General features: G+C 43.4%; 1 protein-coding gene across 1 annotated transcript; it reads left to right on the top strand.

The window, feature by feature from the left end:
- The first annotated feature begins 767 nt into the window (after window positions 1–767).
- bmerb1 (bMERB domain containing 1) lies at window positions 768–16099 on the top strand. The gene is made up of 6 exons (XM_030398061.1): window positions 768–1066; window positions 4904–5024; window positions 9231–9304; window positions 12081–12195; window positions 13571–13653; window positions 13780–16099. Exons 1-6 carry the CDS (start codon window positions 970–972, stop codon window positions 13896–13898), a joined length of 609 nt encoding a protein of 202 aa, XP_030253921.1. The 5' UTR covers window positions 768–969; the 3' UTR covers window positions 13899–16099.
- The last annotated feature ends 50 nt before the right edge of the window (window positions 16100–16149 follow it).

Raw genomic sequence — 16149 nt, 5'->3', positions numbered from 1 at the left:
AAAGGTGCAATATGTCAGAATTGGTCACCTTTAGGTCATACTAGTGACAAATAAGGACAGCATAACCCAGAATAAGTGTGAATTGCTGCTGGCTATTTTTTTTTTTTAACATCCTAGATCTGCAGCTACTGTTAGCTTGTTAGCTCAATTAGCAGTGTAGTTAGCCAGACTACAAGGGGAGTTTTGGTGTGCATACCACTAGGGGCACGTGGGAGAAAGAGGTTATCTGGACCGGGGCCATACAGAAGAACTAGATTCCTGACTGTCAACAGTGTTACAGATATCCCCTTTTATGATGGCGATCTATGGGGAAAATGTTTTCTGTGTCACAGGGGAATTTTTAGTTTGCTGTAATAGAGCGACATCCTCTGGGGCCAGCTGGTTAGCATGCTAACTTCAGTGGATATCTCTTCAATACATTACATCAACACTATTGCTGCTTCACATTGTGTAGATCATTCTAGTTTATTTTTTGGGGTTGTTTTAAACGACAATTCTTGCACATTTCACCTGTAACCTTTGCCTGCCAGAGGTACACTTGAGAGACAAAATGGTTAAGAGTTATTATGACCCCCTGCTGGCTCTCACATTCCTCTGTTAATAATAAATACATGAAATATATCCATGCAGAGCTTTGGCACATTTCAACAGAGGCCAACGAGAAACGCTTTCTTGGACAGGCTGACATAAGAACCCATGCCTATGGGCGCCTATTGTTTTATTTTTAACGTCATCTCGGTGCCAGTGGGTGTCTCCCAAATCCTCACATCCCTGCCCGCACTGCGCATGCTCCCCCGCATCCTCACCTCCATCCGCACGTCGAGGGACTCAAAAGCTTGAATAAAGATGCTCAACGTCTCGGGTCGCTGGAGCCTTGTCACCGGGTGAAACTGAGTTATCGGGAAGGACGCCTGCAGACAGGAGAGCCGCGTAGATTCAGCCCAGAGACTCGCACTGCATCCTGGTTACATGCGCGACATGGAACTGAAGAAATCTATTTCGGACACCGAGCGCGCGCTCAGGAGCTACGGCGCCGTGTCGGAAACTGCATGGACGACGGACAAAGGTGAGCGTCCTGCATCCACACACGATGCTGCTCCACCGCCCGGTGCTCAGGAAGAGCGAGTTGTCGTCCCAGTGTTTCCAGCGTATGTCTCACTCTGTGAACAGAAATGGTTAATATGTGACTCACAGAGGTTCGGGACGTTACCAATGCCGCTCCTCGGTGCTGAAAGGCCCGTTAATTCCACTAAATGAACACTGTGGGCATTGCGCGGTTTGTGAATGAAACTGGGCCGGGGGGTGTAGGCGACCACAGAGACAGCAGAACCTCAGCGCATCTGGAAACTTGTGCTCGTTGGATTCAGTCTGGGCTGATGCAGAAATCCTGAAGCAGGAGCAATATGTGCTATGACTCAGTACCCCGGTGTATAGGCTGTGTACTCTTGATTTCACACTCAGGGATAATTTGAGTTTGTGGCAAGATTAGTGAAAGATGGCAGTTTGAAGTCTCTTTAAATTGCACGGGGGGGGGGGGGTGTGAGCAGTAAAATGACAACACACCACAAACTACTGCCTCAAAATATAACTGTGAAGCTGGACTAACCCTGCTTTCAGTTTCAGCTCAAAATGAGCATCATAAGCTGCAGATCTATACAATGTTATAAAATAAATCTGAAAACATGAATGTGTCAGCCTACTGTCCAAAACCCAAAGATGATCAATTTACTGTATTTTTTTATATGCAACACCAGTAATTGACATTTAATTTTCTCTCAATTGACATAGCAATCTAATTGTTTCAGCTCTAAACAGTCTCAGATATGACCACAAACCTGAGCAATCATAAAATAAACATTATCAGCTGCAGAGCCATTGTATCGGATGTTTCCGTTATTTTGTCCCATTATCAAAGCCCAAGTGATAAAGGCCGATGGATGACGCATGTGTTGACGGAAGCAACCGAGTGATAACGTCCTTTAAGACGTGTCCTAGTCAGTTCCACTGAGGATAACTCATCAGGAGGGCAGGGTGTGAAGAAACTTCCAGATTAAGTCAGAGAAGACGGGGGGGAAAATGCAGAGGATATTTTTAGACACAGATCCAGTCATTGCTCTCTCTCTCTCTCTCTCTCTGTCTGTCTGTGTGTGTGTGTGTGTGTGTCTGTCTACCACAAACACACACACATCCCGACGAAAAAAACAAGACAGGTAAACCAGAGCGAACTCCCCCTCAAGTTTATCTCCTCTTATTTCCAAAGCCAAGACAAATGCTGCCTGTGTTTATATTGCATTTTCTCTTGTGTGCTCACATCTGTATTTTTTCTTCTTTTTGAAGGGTGGGGGTGGGCAAGGGTGGGGGGGGGGGGGGGGGGGGGGGGGGGTTGCGGTCCAGATGCAGCTGCCCCAGCAGCAGCAGCAGCGTGTATACAGTGTGACTGCAGGATGTGTCAGGGGCGTCTGCATTGGCTGTCAGATACAGATGCTGACATTTCCCTGTTGGCGAGCCCCATGTGGCCGCTGCACCAGGCACGATCCAGGCTCTCCTGGCTGTTTATCCCTCATCAAACCATAATCTGATGACACTGATGAGCCAGTTTGTCCTAATGAAACTGGTTTAATTGAAGCGGATGAATTGTGTGTGTGAGGACACTGGTTATGTCTGCAAGGTGTTGTGAGGTGGAAGGCCTGAGAGTTAACCTCACCTGTCCCTGGCGAACGAGCTGCTATTAATTAGGGAGCGTCAACGCGCCTCACTCCTTGTAATGTTTTTAATGCTGAGTATGTGTGTGCAGCTTGTTCAGATGAGAGGGAGCTGTTAAGAAATTATTGCGCTGGCGTGGTGCCACCAGTTCAGACTTAATGCAGCTTGGTCTTATTGATGGGCAGCACGTGGCGGTGAGAGAGCGGGAGGAGCGGGCGAAGAAGAGCAGGACAGACAGAAAAAAGGCAAATAGAGAAATAAAAACTCAGCAAACTTTAGCCCCTGCTGTGTTTTCATGCTGTGCAGCAGTGCCACGGTGTGATAAACTTTGGTTTTGCCGTCTTTTGTCAGCAGACACGTTTGGTTGATGATTCAATATCAGCGAGGCACAAACAAACCAGGGCCCGCCTGTGCAGACTTCTGTCTGCTGTGGTGAGTCAGCTCTGTCCTCAGCAAGCATCCATGAAAAGTACCACGAGCGCAGACTGCAGCTTGTGTTGCTGCAGGAGGGCGAAAAAGCTGATCCAGTCCTCTAATGTGGCAACACACGCTGTGGATGAGTGTCGTGCGTCACATTTGACAGCTCGGGATTAAAGATGCAAATAGTTTGTTTATTCAGACCTTCCAGCTCGAGGACTGGGGATGTTGTCACAGTGCAGTCATTACTAAAAGGATAACTTCACAGCCAGCATGGACAAGAGAAAGGATTACAGAAGATTAATAGATTAGTTATTGATTAATCTGCTGGTTGTTTTTAGGATTAATCAATTGTTTTGTTTAGTAATTGGCAGAGCACAAAGACAGATCCTCTGTGTATTATAGACAAAAACTAAACATAATCAGCGCATCAATCAAAAATATGAGAAAATAACTGTTGCTCGCTGCCTTAATGTTTTTTTTTTGTTTTTTTTAGGAATATGACAGTAGAGATTAGCGTCATGCATGTTTCCATTGTCACACAGTCTCACTATGGTGCATCGGCTGGCTCTGTGAAATATTCATGTTCCGCATAAAAGTTGAAGATAAATGTCAAAGAATCAAGCCTGCAGAGATACCAAGTGCAGTCTTATGTGTCCATACTTGGCAGCTTTTAAGAGACGTGTAAAAAAACACGAACACAAGTAACACAAATAACATGGGACAAAAGATGAGTTTATTCATTCACTCAAGTCTCTAATAGAGACGTGAAAGCAGACAGAAATGGTGCCAGGCTTCCAACTTGATACCTACGCATACTGATTTTTAGCCCCAGGGTTTGGGTGAAAAAGCTCTCAAACCTGCACTTCCCATAATGCAACTTGCCTGGGGAACCTCCATCTCTCACTAATGCCACGCCCCCCAGTTTGGAACACAGGTTTTGTATTGATTGATCCATGATTTGCGATGGAGGTGATTGGGAGTATTTAGTGGAAGGCGCTAACACCAATAACCGCCCTCAGCTCCACACTTCAGATATTTGTGTTGACATATCAAAATCTATACTGTTCCAATTCTGTTGTAATATGTTGGTAAAGCTGGCCAGTATGTTTGCAAGAGCCTTCATTTGCAGTGGCCAGTGCATTGATCTGTCCAGGACGTGTTTGGTCAGGGTAGGAAGTGTTTAGTGGTAGACATGGAGAATGTGAGGTCAGCCAGCCCGGCCAGGAAGGAATGACCCAATCAGCTCATTGATCCATGTCAGGAGGAGGGTATTTTCTGTGGAAAAGGTTCTCAAGGTTTCAGCATGAAATCCGTCTTTTTTCTTTGTGTCGCACGCGTTTTCACATCATCAGCAAGTGATTCTTTCGATAAGAAGTAGTCATTATCACCTGCTGTGACAGTTTAACGTGCTGCTTTCTGCCCAAATATCATGTTCTTGGATGATGTGAGCGGACACGTCACAGGGAGACGAGGTGAGAAATGTGTTTGCCAAGAGGCTGACGCAGCCAGAAAGTTTTCAGTGATAAAAGCAGAAAATTAGCAGCTCTACGATGCATTTGTCACATAAAACCATTTATGATTAACATCCTAAGTCAGATCCACGCGCAGAGAGCTTTTGTTTGTCTGAAGCAGAGCTGTCCTTGTAGAGAAAAACAATACCACTACTACGTTGTAGATGTTTGTTTGTCTCACTCTGCCCTGCTTTTAAAGTCTCCTGTTCACATACTATCTTTTTTTGTTTTTCACCCCTTATTCATTTTTACTCTGTGCTTCCTCCCAGGTCACTCAGATGTGTCTATGGCAGAGAGCACCCTGGATCCCGAGGAGATCGAGGTGGAAATGGCTCGTATCCAGCGCCTGCGAGAGGTCCTGGTGCGCCGGGAGTCCGAGCTGCGCTTCATGTGAGTTGCTGATTTGTCAGTTTTCTGTGTTTTTCTAACACCCAAATCTAACAGAGCATTAGGTTTGCTGCGTTGCCATGCTGGGTGGACGCTGGTGACGCACTGCGAAGAACACACTCGGGTGTTCTCTCCTTGTGACATAAGTTGGCTCTTTTAAGGCTGTCTGAGACCGAGGGAGCCCATTTGTCCATTGATTATGCAGAGGGCTGGACATGCCAATAGCAGCTGAGTAAGTCACCATGATGAACTGTTCAACATTAGCCTCAAGGATTATGGATCAGTGTTTGGAATGACTTACTGTATTTATTTCCTCTCTGTCTGTTCCTCGCCACCTTTACAGCAATGTGGATGTTGAAAAATTGTTCTGACAAAAGTCTAATACTGTGAGCAGCACATTTTGTAAAGTAACATCTGGTGTCTCATACAATGTTACATAGACTGGGTCTGTGTCTTAACATTATTTTCAGCATCACCATCCTCTTACAATATTAATGACCCTCTCACTGTGTTTATTTTCGATGATCTTTATTGCCATCTGCTTTACATGCAGCATGTGAGCAATCACGGATTGAAGAGTCCCGACTAAATACCATATCATCTGATTTCAAAGAGCTGGCCTATGAGCTTTGGGGCGGCTGCAGTTCAGGGGTTATCTACTAATTGGAAGGTTGCTGGTTCGATTCCAGCCCCCCCCCAGATGCGTGCCAAAGTGTCCTTGAGCAAAATACTGAACCCCAAATTGCTCCTGATGAGCAGCTGGCACCTTGCATGGCAGCCTCTGCCATCAGTGTATGAATGTGACAAGTGTTGTTAAACGCTTTGAGCATTCAGTAGACTGGAAAAGCACTATAAAAATGCAAGTCCACTTACCATTACTTGTGACATCACAGATAGGTTAGAACCTGGTCCTGGTCCAGAAGGGAAAGGAGGAGTAGGAGACTTCATGTGTCCGGCACAACTTGATTATTTTTACATCCATTCTTTTTTCTTTTTTTTCTACATAAACCAAGCTAGACATATAACAGTGGATCTTACATGTCTTTGGTGGTAATAGAACGCTAATGCATATCACTGATCGGTATGATTTTCAATACAGTGAAAAATAACAGGTTTTTTTATTTTGACGTCATTTCTGTTTTTTTTTTTTACAATGTATTGATATCAGAATATACAATCACGCATACTGTGAAAGAATGGATGGATTTCCATCGTCAGGATAATCATAAATGTCCTCAAATAAAAAAATTCAAAAAGGCTTCTTAGTTGTTAACTTTGTAGATTACCTGATGATTCTAACCCTAACCATGGCTGACGGCAGAGCTTATTCATGATATCCTCCACATAAAAAGGTAAATGTGTTGAAACATATTCAACACCCACAGTTTTTACTCCCATCTCTGTTTGCACAATATTCTTTCTTCATAACATAAGGAATAGTATTTGAGAATTTTTTAGTTCCATTGTAAGACTCGTCAGCAAAAACACTTGACGATAAATTGTGAATTGCAACTATTTTGTCCAAGATAACTGTGACATGAACATGACATTACTTTAATGTTATTGCACAGTCCTAGTACATGTGAAGAATCAAACGATTTCAGTGTAGCTTAAAAGTTCCTAAACAGTGCAGGTTTGTTGTTCAGCTGAAAAGTTTTTGACGCACAATATGCCTCTCAAAAACTGCTGGAAATGAACCGGGGAAAAACTGCACTTACATTTTAATGAAGCGTCCAATATTTCACCTATATAACACTGAATTGAAAGTGGAAATACAAGCCGCTGTTTGTTTTCCGGTGTTTCGAATTGCCTCTCCACTGTAACATATCGAGCTGAACGGCAACATTTGTGATGGCTGATGAGGCAGGAACACGTCTTAGAGAGCTCACTCAGTTGATAATGTTAGTTCACACGCCCATGTGAAAGGCTTCATTAGGCCGCCACGCTGCTTATTGCTTACGTCTCTGTTGTCAGGCTCTGTTTGACTCAAGACGGCTCATAAACACACACAAACAGACACACACACACACACACACACACACACACACACACACACACACAAACACACTTTCTAACTAGCAGATGGAGTGTCATGTGCAGAAGCTGCTGGAATCCACAGATAGCACGGAGAGAGTGAAAAACGAGGCAGGAGGAGGGAGAGAAAACAGAAGGGGAAGAAAGAAGCTGAAGGGAGGGGTCAAGGGGGAGAAAGAAAGAGAAGGGAGGTGTAAAACAGAGCAGAGGGAGGAGGAGGAGGAGGAGGAGGAGGAGGAGGAGGAAGCTATGGATGAGTCATCGGCTGATCTATCACCGGGAGAAATAATTCTGTGGTGGCTGTCACAGCTCTGCAGAGAGAGAGAGGCAGGGATTTAAGGAAGAGGGAAAGAAAATGCCGAAGCCCTGAGGTCTCAGAGTGCAGCATGGATTGATTTATGTTGTATGTTTTCCATCTGCTCGCTCTCATGGTGAGTGACACATCAGGGCCTAAAGCCGTGATGTCTAAATGACAAGTACAAGAGTGGATATTCACAGGACAGCAGAGGGATTGGTGCCAAAATGATTTCTTGATCTATCAATCATTTAATCCACGTAAGATTAATTCATAAAATTGTTATAGTTGATCAATTGATTCAGTGATTAATTAAGCAGCCAAACATTAACTTTGAGACGTGCGAATGGGAGTATTGGATGCTCTCCGTAGGAGCTGCAAATGAATTGCTAACAGTTTTAATAATTGATTAATCGTTTAATTTTTCAAACAAAAGTGTCAAACATTTGCTGGTTCCATCTTAAACAGAGAAGGATTTGCTGATTGTTCTTTATGATAGCAAATGAAGAGTCTTTATGGTTCTGACCCAAAAGCTTTGAAGATTCAACCGTTGCCATGGTAATAGACGCCCAAATCAGTATGCCATGCCCTCTGTGGTTTTTGTTTGTTTGGTTGTTTGTTTTAATGCATTGCATCAAAAATCCCAAGTAACCCAGTAATAGCAGTGCAACATTATTCATTATGCAGCAATGCTAGCAAGACGTTGAAAAAGTCAAGCGTCTGGAATAACTCTAAAAGTTGCAGAGATGACCACAAATACTGTAAGTCCAGGAAACATGGGGCATATCACAAGTCTACAGTGAGTTTGTCTTATCACACGACAACCGTAAATGACAGCTTAGCCATCTTGACATTACTTTGAATAGTCACGGGTTATTCTCTTTGAAGCTTTGAAGCCCCAGAAATGGTTGTTATTGTCATTGCTAATACTGTATGTAGATTAATTGGTAATGAAAATAATCACACGTTGCAGCCCTACATTTCTCTGATGTAGATTAACTGTAATATAATATATTTGTTTTCAGACAAGATAAGACAATTTAAAGACTTCTTGGCAACTGTTTAACTGGGATTTAATTGTTTTGTGATGAGCAGATTTAATGGATTAGATTAGATTAGCCCTTTCCGTCTGAGGTCAAAAACAGCAATTTAGCTGTACTTGTGTTCACCTGCCTCACAGAGTCTCCGATCAGTTTGTCTATTAGCTTCAAATAGAAAGAAGTTACATAGAAAACCTAACTGCACTTTGGATTTATGATAAATTACACACGTGTAGAATTTTGTTTCACTCTGGGGCAAAAAATCTGTTACAAAATGCATTTCCTGATGTGTCACATACGCTCGCCCATTAAAGAATGGACACCAGTTGATGAATTAAATCATATTATTTGTTACAGCATCCTCAACTGCACACAAGTACCACAGGTGAAAACTGAAAAAGCCTCTTTTCCCATTAAGGAGAATGCAACACAACCAAACTCTGATGTGCACGTGCTGCTCGGATCATCATAACAACAGCAACACGGAGCCATGGATTCATGTGAAAAGCTTGGAATGACACGTTTGACCGATAAACAGACACTGTGATATTTTTGAAATGTTATTTTTTCATCTGTGTCATATATAATTAAGGTAATATTTAGGTCTAAAAAAAAAAATCTCTGTGTTTTTGGCCGCTGAAAGAATTTTTTTCACGTCATCAAAACACAACATTGGTGCCTGACAGCTCGATTTTAGTTCATTTCTTTCACTGTTTCACTATTCAATATAACTTTGCCTAACGTCGTTTCAAGTGGAAGTGGATGCAGCTAATCATATCTGCTGTTCTTTAATCTGATGGAAGCCAGCGATTTACTGTTTGCCTTCTCGTGTTTTTCTAGGATGGATGACATTCAGCTCTGCAAAGACATCATGAGTTTAAAGCAGGAGCTGAGACAGATTGTCACCATACCAGGTACAGCTTAAACACGCACACACACACACACACACACACACACACACACACACACACACACACACACACACACACACACAAATATACGTTCTGTCTTCTGTCAACTTCAAGAAAATCAGCTGTAAGCATATCAGGAAATAAACCACCCAGAATTATCCCGCTGGGTGCAAAACTGCCCGCGCTCCCTGTTCAGACTCCTGGCGGAAAGTGCTTCTGTTTGCAGCTCGCCAGAGTCCCATAACCTGAGCAGGCATCACAGTGATTTATAGGAAGTGTCGTTGCGCTAAACTACGCAGGATTGATCGTAAGTCTCTCAGACGTGGTGGGGTTGCGAGGGAGAGATAATCAAACACACACATACGCGCATGCATCATCACTGTGTGGGCAATATGAGCTGAGGGGAGGCTTTCCAGGCAAGGGGTCCAAAATGAATTTCAGTAAACACTCATTTTTCTTTACTCGAGGGATGTTTTTGTGGTCCGTTTGACGGGCAGGGCGCAGAATCAAACTTTAGTTTAACTCCACGGTCCAGTGTCTGTATCTGAACTACAGTGAGAACGCGCTGAAATGATTCACTGACGTCAGCTGTGTCACACGTAGCGAGGCATACGTGGAGCTGTGCATACAGCGGACCTGGCAACAGCACTCAGTGAGTATTTACATCGGGTGTAAGTGTGTGTGAGCGGGAGAGGCTGGTGTCGTGTTCAAACCAAGGACACACATAGCAACAAGACACACGGATGTCAGTCAGCTGTTAACCGGGGAACCAGCCAGTGATCTGTCAATCACAGGTTTCTACACCACTCTCCAACCCTACGGTGTGCAGAATGAGGGTGAAATAACAGGACACCACAGCAGTCCTGGGGTAAAAACAACTGTTGTGAGTCTTTCTGTATGAATGCTCTCAGGAAGGCACTGATTAACCTCTGTGGTCATTCTTGATCCCCTCAACTGTGGTGTAGTGGATTTGATTCAGCACTGTAGCTAGGATTTTAAAAATACTGAGGCCATGACCCCCCAATCCAACCCCACAGCCCTCCTGCCTAGGTACCCAAAAAGAAAAAAACGCTGACAAGACAATCCCAAATTAAAGCGATCCTACGCAACTTTTCCTGAACAGCAGGAAATGTGTCAACACGCGGCAATTGATATTAAATGTAAACATGTAGTTGAGTCGCATAAGTAGAAAAGTGTCAGAGAAGTGACTCAGTATAATCAGATGCAAAACAAAATCTATTTTAAAGCCATTGTGTGGAGCCGTAGTAGTGCTACAGAACAGTGGGTCCCTGTTCTGTTTGGCTTGAACATGAGTGTTCACGCAAGTCATGCCTAGCCAATGGCTTACATTATTCTGCTTATGACATCTGTGCCATGTTTCATAGCAGCGCACCCAACAAAGGCAGTGAAGAAGATCGCAAGCAAGTCAACAAGGATGTTAACAATTCAGGATTTAAGGGAGCAATGTGAAAGATCGGGCCAGAATTTTAGTTTGAAATGTAAAAAAAAAAAAGCACTAACGTTATCAACAGACTGTGCAGAGATATCTACTCAAGTTAGCATGCTAGCCATTAGTTTGACAGCCCCTATTAGTTTAAACTGGGGGATCTATGCCAGCTTTTAGTGTAATAACTGAACTACATGAACAAGTCAAAAAAATTAAAATTCTCTTTTCTTCTACCTTGCTGACTAAACAGCAAAATACCACCATACACCTTCTGAATTCAAGTTTCTCTCTATACCGAACTAAAACGAGCTTAACAGCCTCGTGTGTTTCATTTGTTATATATCTGTTCGGTTCCATTTATAGTTCAGTATAGTCAAATTTGAATATATACTGAGTTTAAAGTGACTGGAACCTGCCCATGAGATATCCACCACAATGCCCAGGAAGAAAATCCTCATTGTCCTCAATGATTCAGCTTTGGTGGCATTCCAGTAAATCTTATAGCCTCCCTATATGTCGCCCGCTCCTATGCATGTGGGATTACTGGTCACACAAACGACAGCGTCACACAAAAACTGCCCCTCATTGACATTCCCATGAGCCACTGGGGCCTCATGTGTGCAGTTGTTGGGGGCTCGTTACTTAACTCCAGCACAATGAGTCACGTGACAAACGGATCCTGCTGCCTGTCCTCCTCCTTTGACATTGGGTTTGTAGCCGTGCGGGCCTCAGATTGTTCAGCCCTCGGGGGGGATCCACACTGTAGCTGCAGCGCTCCGCTTTATTTCCGGATGAGGAGAAAGAGCTGATGTTTGCAGCCGTTTTTTCAAACCCCCTCTTCCCACCTAGCCTAGATACCAGCAGTTGCAGCTACACACATATTGCAGTCACATGTGTGTGTGTGTGTACTTTGTTTGTTTATGTGTGTCTCTCTTTCTGTGCTCCGGGGTGTGAAGGTTAGGAACGTGAGGCAAAGCAGAGAGGATGTTGCGTTCGTGGCTGTCTGACCGCGTGGATGCAAATTCCTCCGTCAAATGAAACATGAAACAGAGCTCTGTAGCATTTACATAATTAAGTCAGCGCCTTATTTGTCATAAATTATACATGAGGGGGGGAGTTAAGGCTCTGTTTGGGATGTGACTCAAGTGTTCAAGAGCCAGCTGACTTTGCTGTAAGGTCAGTTTGCTCGGGTCAGTTGCAGGTGAACAAACGTATGTAGCTCTCGAGTAATACATGAGGGTTTCAGATCAGAATGCCCCAACCATCCAGTTATATACGTGTTTATCACTTTGTCTGTTTTTTTTTTAATTTTCCTGCTTCCCTTCCCCCCAGAGAAAGAAAAAACCAAGAAGCACAAGCAGCGGGAAGAGGAGCTGATCCTGAAGATCCATAAGCTGGTGCAGAAGAGGGATTTCCTGGTCGATGATGCTGAGGTGGAGAGATTAAGGTAGAGCGCTCCCGCATACAGTCACAGTTCATATCCGGGAGGACGTCTGCGGGAGCTGACAGTCTGTTTGTTTATCCAGACAGTGTTGGGTGGGACAGTTCATTTCTTCATTTGACAGAGATAAGAAACAGTAGGAGGGGGACTCATTAGAGTAAACATGTGGAGTGAATGTGAGCATGACTGAGAGCGTGAACAGGGTCACCTCATCATCGCAGCGCTGGCTGCTCGGTGTGTGTGCCTGTGGGAGGCTTGACTGATGACCGCGGCTCGGCATTGTCATTTTCTTCTTCCTCCCGCTCTGTGCCCACAGATAACCCACACAATGTGACAGAGATAACTCTGTGATATTAAATCGTGTGAAACCACCAGCATGGTTTTAGATCAATGAGAGTCACAAAGAAATCCACGGTGCAGCTTCAACAAACCGTCTAAGCGGCATTTTGATGCGCACAACTACTATGCATCATGTGCTATTTCACACACTGACATAGAGTGAACTGCGAGCAAATCGTGAGGTCTTTCTGAGCAGCTCCAAATGTCAAATTTGGAAGTGGATACAGCTCAGCTCGAAAAACAGCTGTTGCTCAAAAATAATAGCATCACCAATGTCAGTGAGATTTTATGGGAACATTGGCAACCCATCAATAGATATATAATAGTCTATATAATAGTTCAGTCTCGGCCAAAGTGCTAGACACACAGACTGACATGTCCATCTCTTAAGCTATGCAGTGGCTATTATGGATACACATTATTGTTTGCTGCATGATAAAAACGTCTGTTTTTAACAAAAGAGACAAAAAGGTCAGGAATGACATGAATCTTCACCCAATCTGTACAATGTGGGCTAGATATAATATAATGCATTTACACATTTTTTCATCTTGTCTTGTAAAAATACATCTAGGAGATATCTTACAGCTGGCTACCGTCATTTTCTGGATTACAAACACAACTTGGCAAATGGGTTACAATCATTTTTTATTGTGCAAGAGAAAGATCCAGATAACCATTGTAGTCTTATCTTAAAAAGCAACAGATGCGTATGCATGATCCAAATGTAACAGGCTGTTTATTCATGGCAGACATTTTGACGTGTCATAGGAGGAAAATGTGTAGCTAATGACATTTGACAGTGGCTCCGTAAGTCAGTAAGTCATGAAGGTGAGCCAGCCAGCACAGCACCAGGACCAGGAGAATTCAGCCCATGACTGATTTTATCATTTACACATGTGCTTTTCTGACTGCGACATGTCACAATGTCTTCTTTGATAAAGGCCCATTCAGAGACACAAACTGTGGTTAAACTAGCACGCTAAATCTATAAATCATGTGTGTTCAAGTGGCTGACTGTGTGACTGTATCCCAAACTCAGGGAGCGAGAGGAGGACAAGGAGATGGCGGAGTTCCTCAGACTGAAGCTGATCCCTCTGGAGAAGAAGCTCAAAGTCACACAAAGTGAGCGACCATGTTTGGAAACACACACACACACACAAAGTCAGAGAAGCGCAGGAGTGTTGCCCACTTTCCAGTTCCACGTTGTGATCATCTCTTCCCCCCCTCTCTCTCTTTCTTCATAACAAGGTCCTCCAAAGCCCAAAAGACAAATCCCGGAGCCGCCGCCCAACAAACCATCCATCACCAAGTCAGGAGTGGCCATCATTAAGGATTGCTGCGGAGCCACCCAGTGTGCCGTCATGTAACTGACACAGACCTCTTTATGACCCCGCCCCCGTGCCAGAAACAACACACTCACGTCACATGACATGTCAGTCATCCCCTCCTGTGATTCAGAACCTCAGTTAGCTGCGGATTCCCCCTCGAAACTGTTCAGAGATCAGGTTTGTACTCGAGTTTGAGCTCACAAGCTTTCAGCCCAGAGTTTGGGAACTGATCCCTGATCAGTACACGACGGGGGAACCTCACAGTAAGAAGCTTCTTTGAGTGAAGACACGTGTCCGCAGTGTATATGAAGGAAAGGGAAATGTAAATAAAAAAAAAAAGTCCTAAATGAGAATCAGATGGGGTCATTCTATCATGTAACAGTCCTTGAAGATGATAATATGGTCTGTGATCATGGGGTTGATAAAAAGTGAGAGCATTCACAGAACTACAAGCACAATGTCTATAAAGTGAGGTATACATGCTGGGGTTCTCTGTCCGACAGGAAAAAACATCAGTTGCATCCCGCCATGTTCGACAACGGGTACTTATCGTTCCATTTCAGCCCTTTAACACCAACCAGTGAACCTCTTTCACTTTCAGGAGACCCACAACTCAGAACAAAAGATACGGCTGCCTATTAACTGTTGGAGACGGCTGGCAGCTACCGAAGCTGAACAGTATTTTTGACTCCGTCCTTTGGCCAGTGTAGCCATTAAATTCTCCATCGGTGTCATTCAAGGCTTACACAGAAATACTTAGAGAGATCGGACATCAGTGCACACCTGACAAAAACGTACCTGCAATGCTGCTACAAAGCTGGGTCATATGACAATAAATGCCAGGAACACACCGTTTGTAATTTCTGTCACTAAGGGGTCTCTCAATCGGAACAAAATATTGGAGTAGTGTGGGATCATGGGAGTTGCTGCCTTTACTGACAAGCAACCACCACCGCTGATTAAAATCTATGTATGCGACTCGGACAGAAATCTTAACGGAAGACGTAATGTATTAAAGTTTGATCATGCCATGTTTAGTCTCGCCTGCCAGGTTACATGAAACGGACTGTTACCTTGAGTAAATATGCGGTTTCTGGAGTTTGAACTTTGCTGGAAACATTAAGGACAACTTGAGCACCTAACTCAACAAAATACTGAACGAAGGTCGAGTTGTATTTAGACATTTTAATACAGATGTGTTACGTATTAGATATTTTAAATCAATGTGTCCAAACTGCAGGTGAGCGAGATAAATAGATGATCATGTCCAAGGTGACATTCTTCAGGTGAGTCGTCATAAGATGCAACTGAACGGAATATGATGGACCTATACAATTTAGACTCCAGACTCCAGGAAGACAAGTAAAGCAGGACCATTTAAGATTTGATTTGATATGAGGATTTTGAGTTTATGATCCATTTTTGCTAAATAAAATCAAACACTTCCAAACACACCCTGTATGATAATGTGCATCATATAGAGTACTCAGTAAATGTACTGATTTTACATTAATATCTGCAATACGTTTTGAGGGCGAAACATGCAGAGTCGTCTTTATTTAGGGTTATAGAAAGTTAATGGGAATATACTCCGATACAATTATATCTTAAAGATCATTTAACACTGAAACGTGTCAAAACATTTGCGTTTCACTTTTGAGAGGTTGATGCCAACTGGCATACAACCCCATGACCCATCTTTGTAGCAGCCTCTTCACTTGTGATTCGCTGACCTTTCATTATCGTGGTCCACGCCTGTATATGCCAACACTTACACATCATTTCATTCAACATAGTGGCTGGTTTTTCCCTTCTCTCTTTCTTTTTAAATGGTCTGCCGTGTCACATCACTGACATCATCTCAGCCAACAGCTACTGGAAATTACTGACTGTGGTAGTGTGTCATCATTCATAGATATAATGGATATTGCTGACAAACAACTTGCATCCTCTGAATTAAGTCTTGCGTTTTTATGATAAAACACCAGGAAAATGAATGCAACTCTCTTGTAAATGCCTACAATAGACGGTGTATGTTTGAGTGTATTTAGGACATTAGTGACTCATGTCAAGCAAAGTGTTGCCCCCCCGTCACTTAACCTTCCCTCTGATAACTTAGCATTCTGTAGTAGTAGTAGTGAACTTATGAAGGTCCTGATGTTGAATATTGAACAAATATGCAGAAAAATACGCTGAAACTACCTGTACATACATGTTTAAATAAAGAGCATCTTTCAGGATTCTACGAGTACCTTGACTTTTTCATCAACGACCACAAAAACTGAGACGA

This window comes from Sparus aurata, chromosome 1 (genome assembly GCF_900880675.1).
Source record: "Sparus aurata chromosome 1, fSpaAur1.1, whole genome shotgun sequence".
Classification (NCBI taxonomy): domain Eukaryota; kingdom Metazoa; phylum Chordata; class Actinopteri; order Spariformes; family Sparidae; genus Sparus; species Sparus aurata.
Note: the sequence above shows the minus strand (reverse complement) of the source record. Positions and strands in the feature narration are given on the sequence as shown.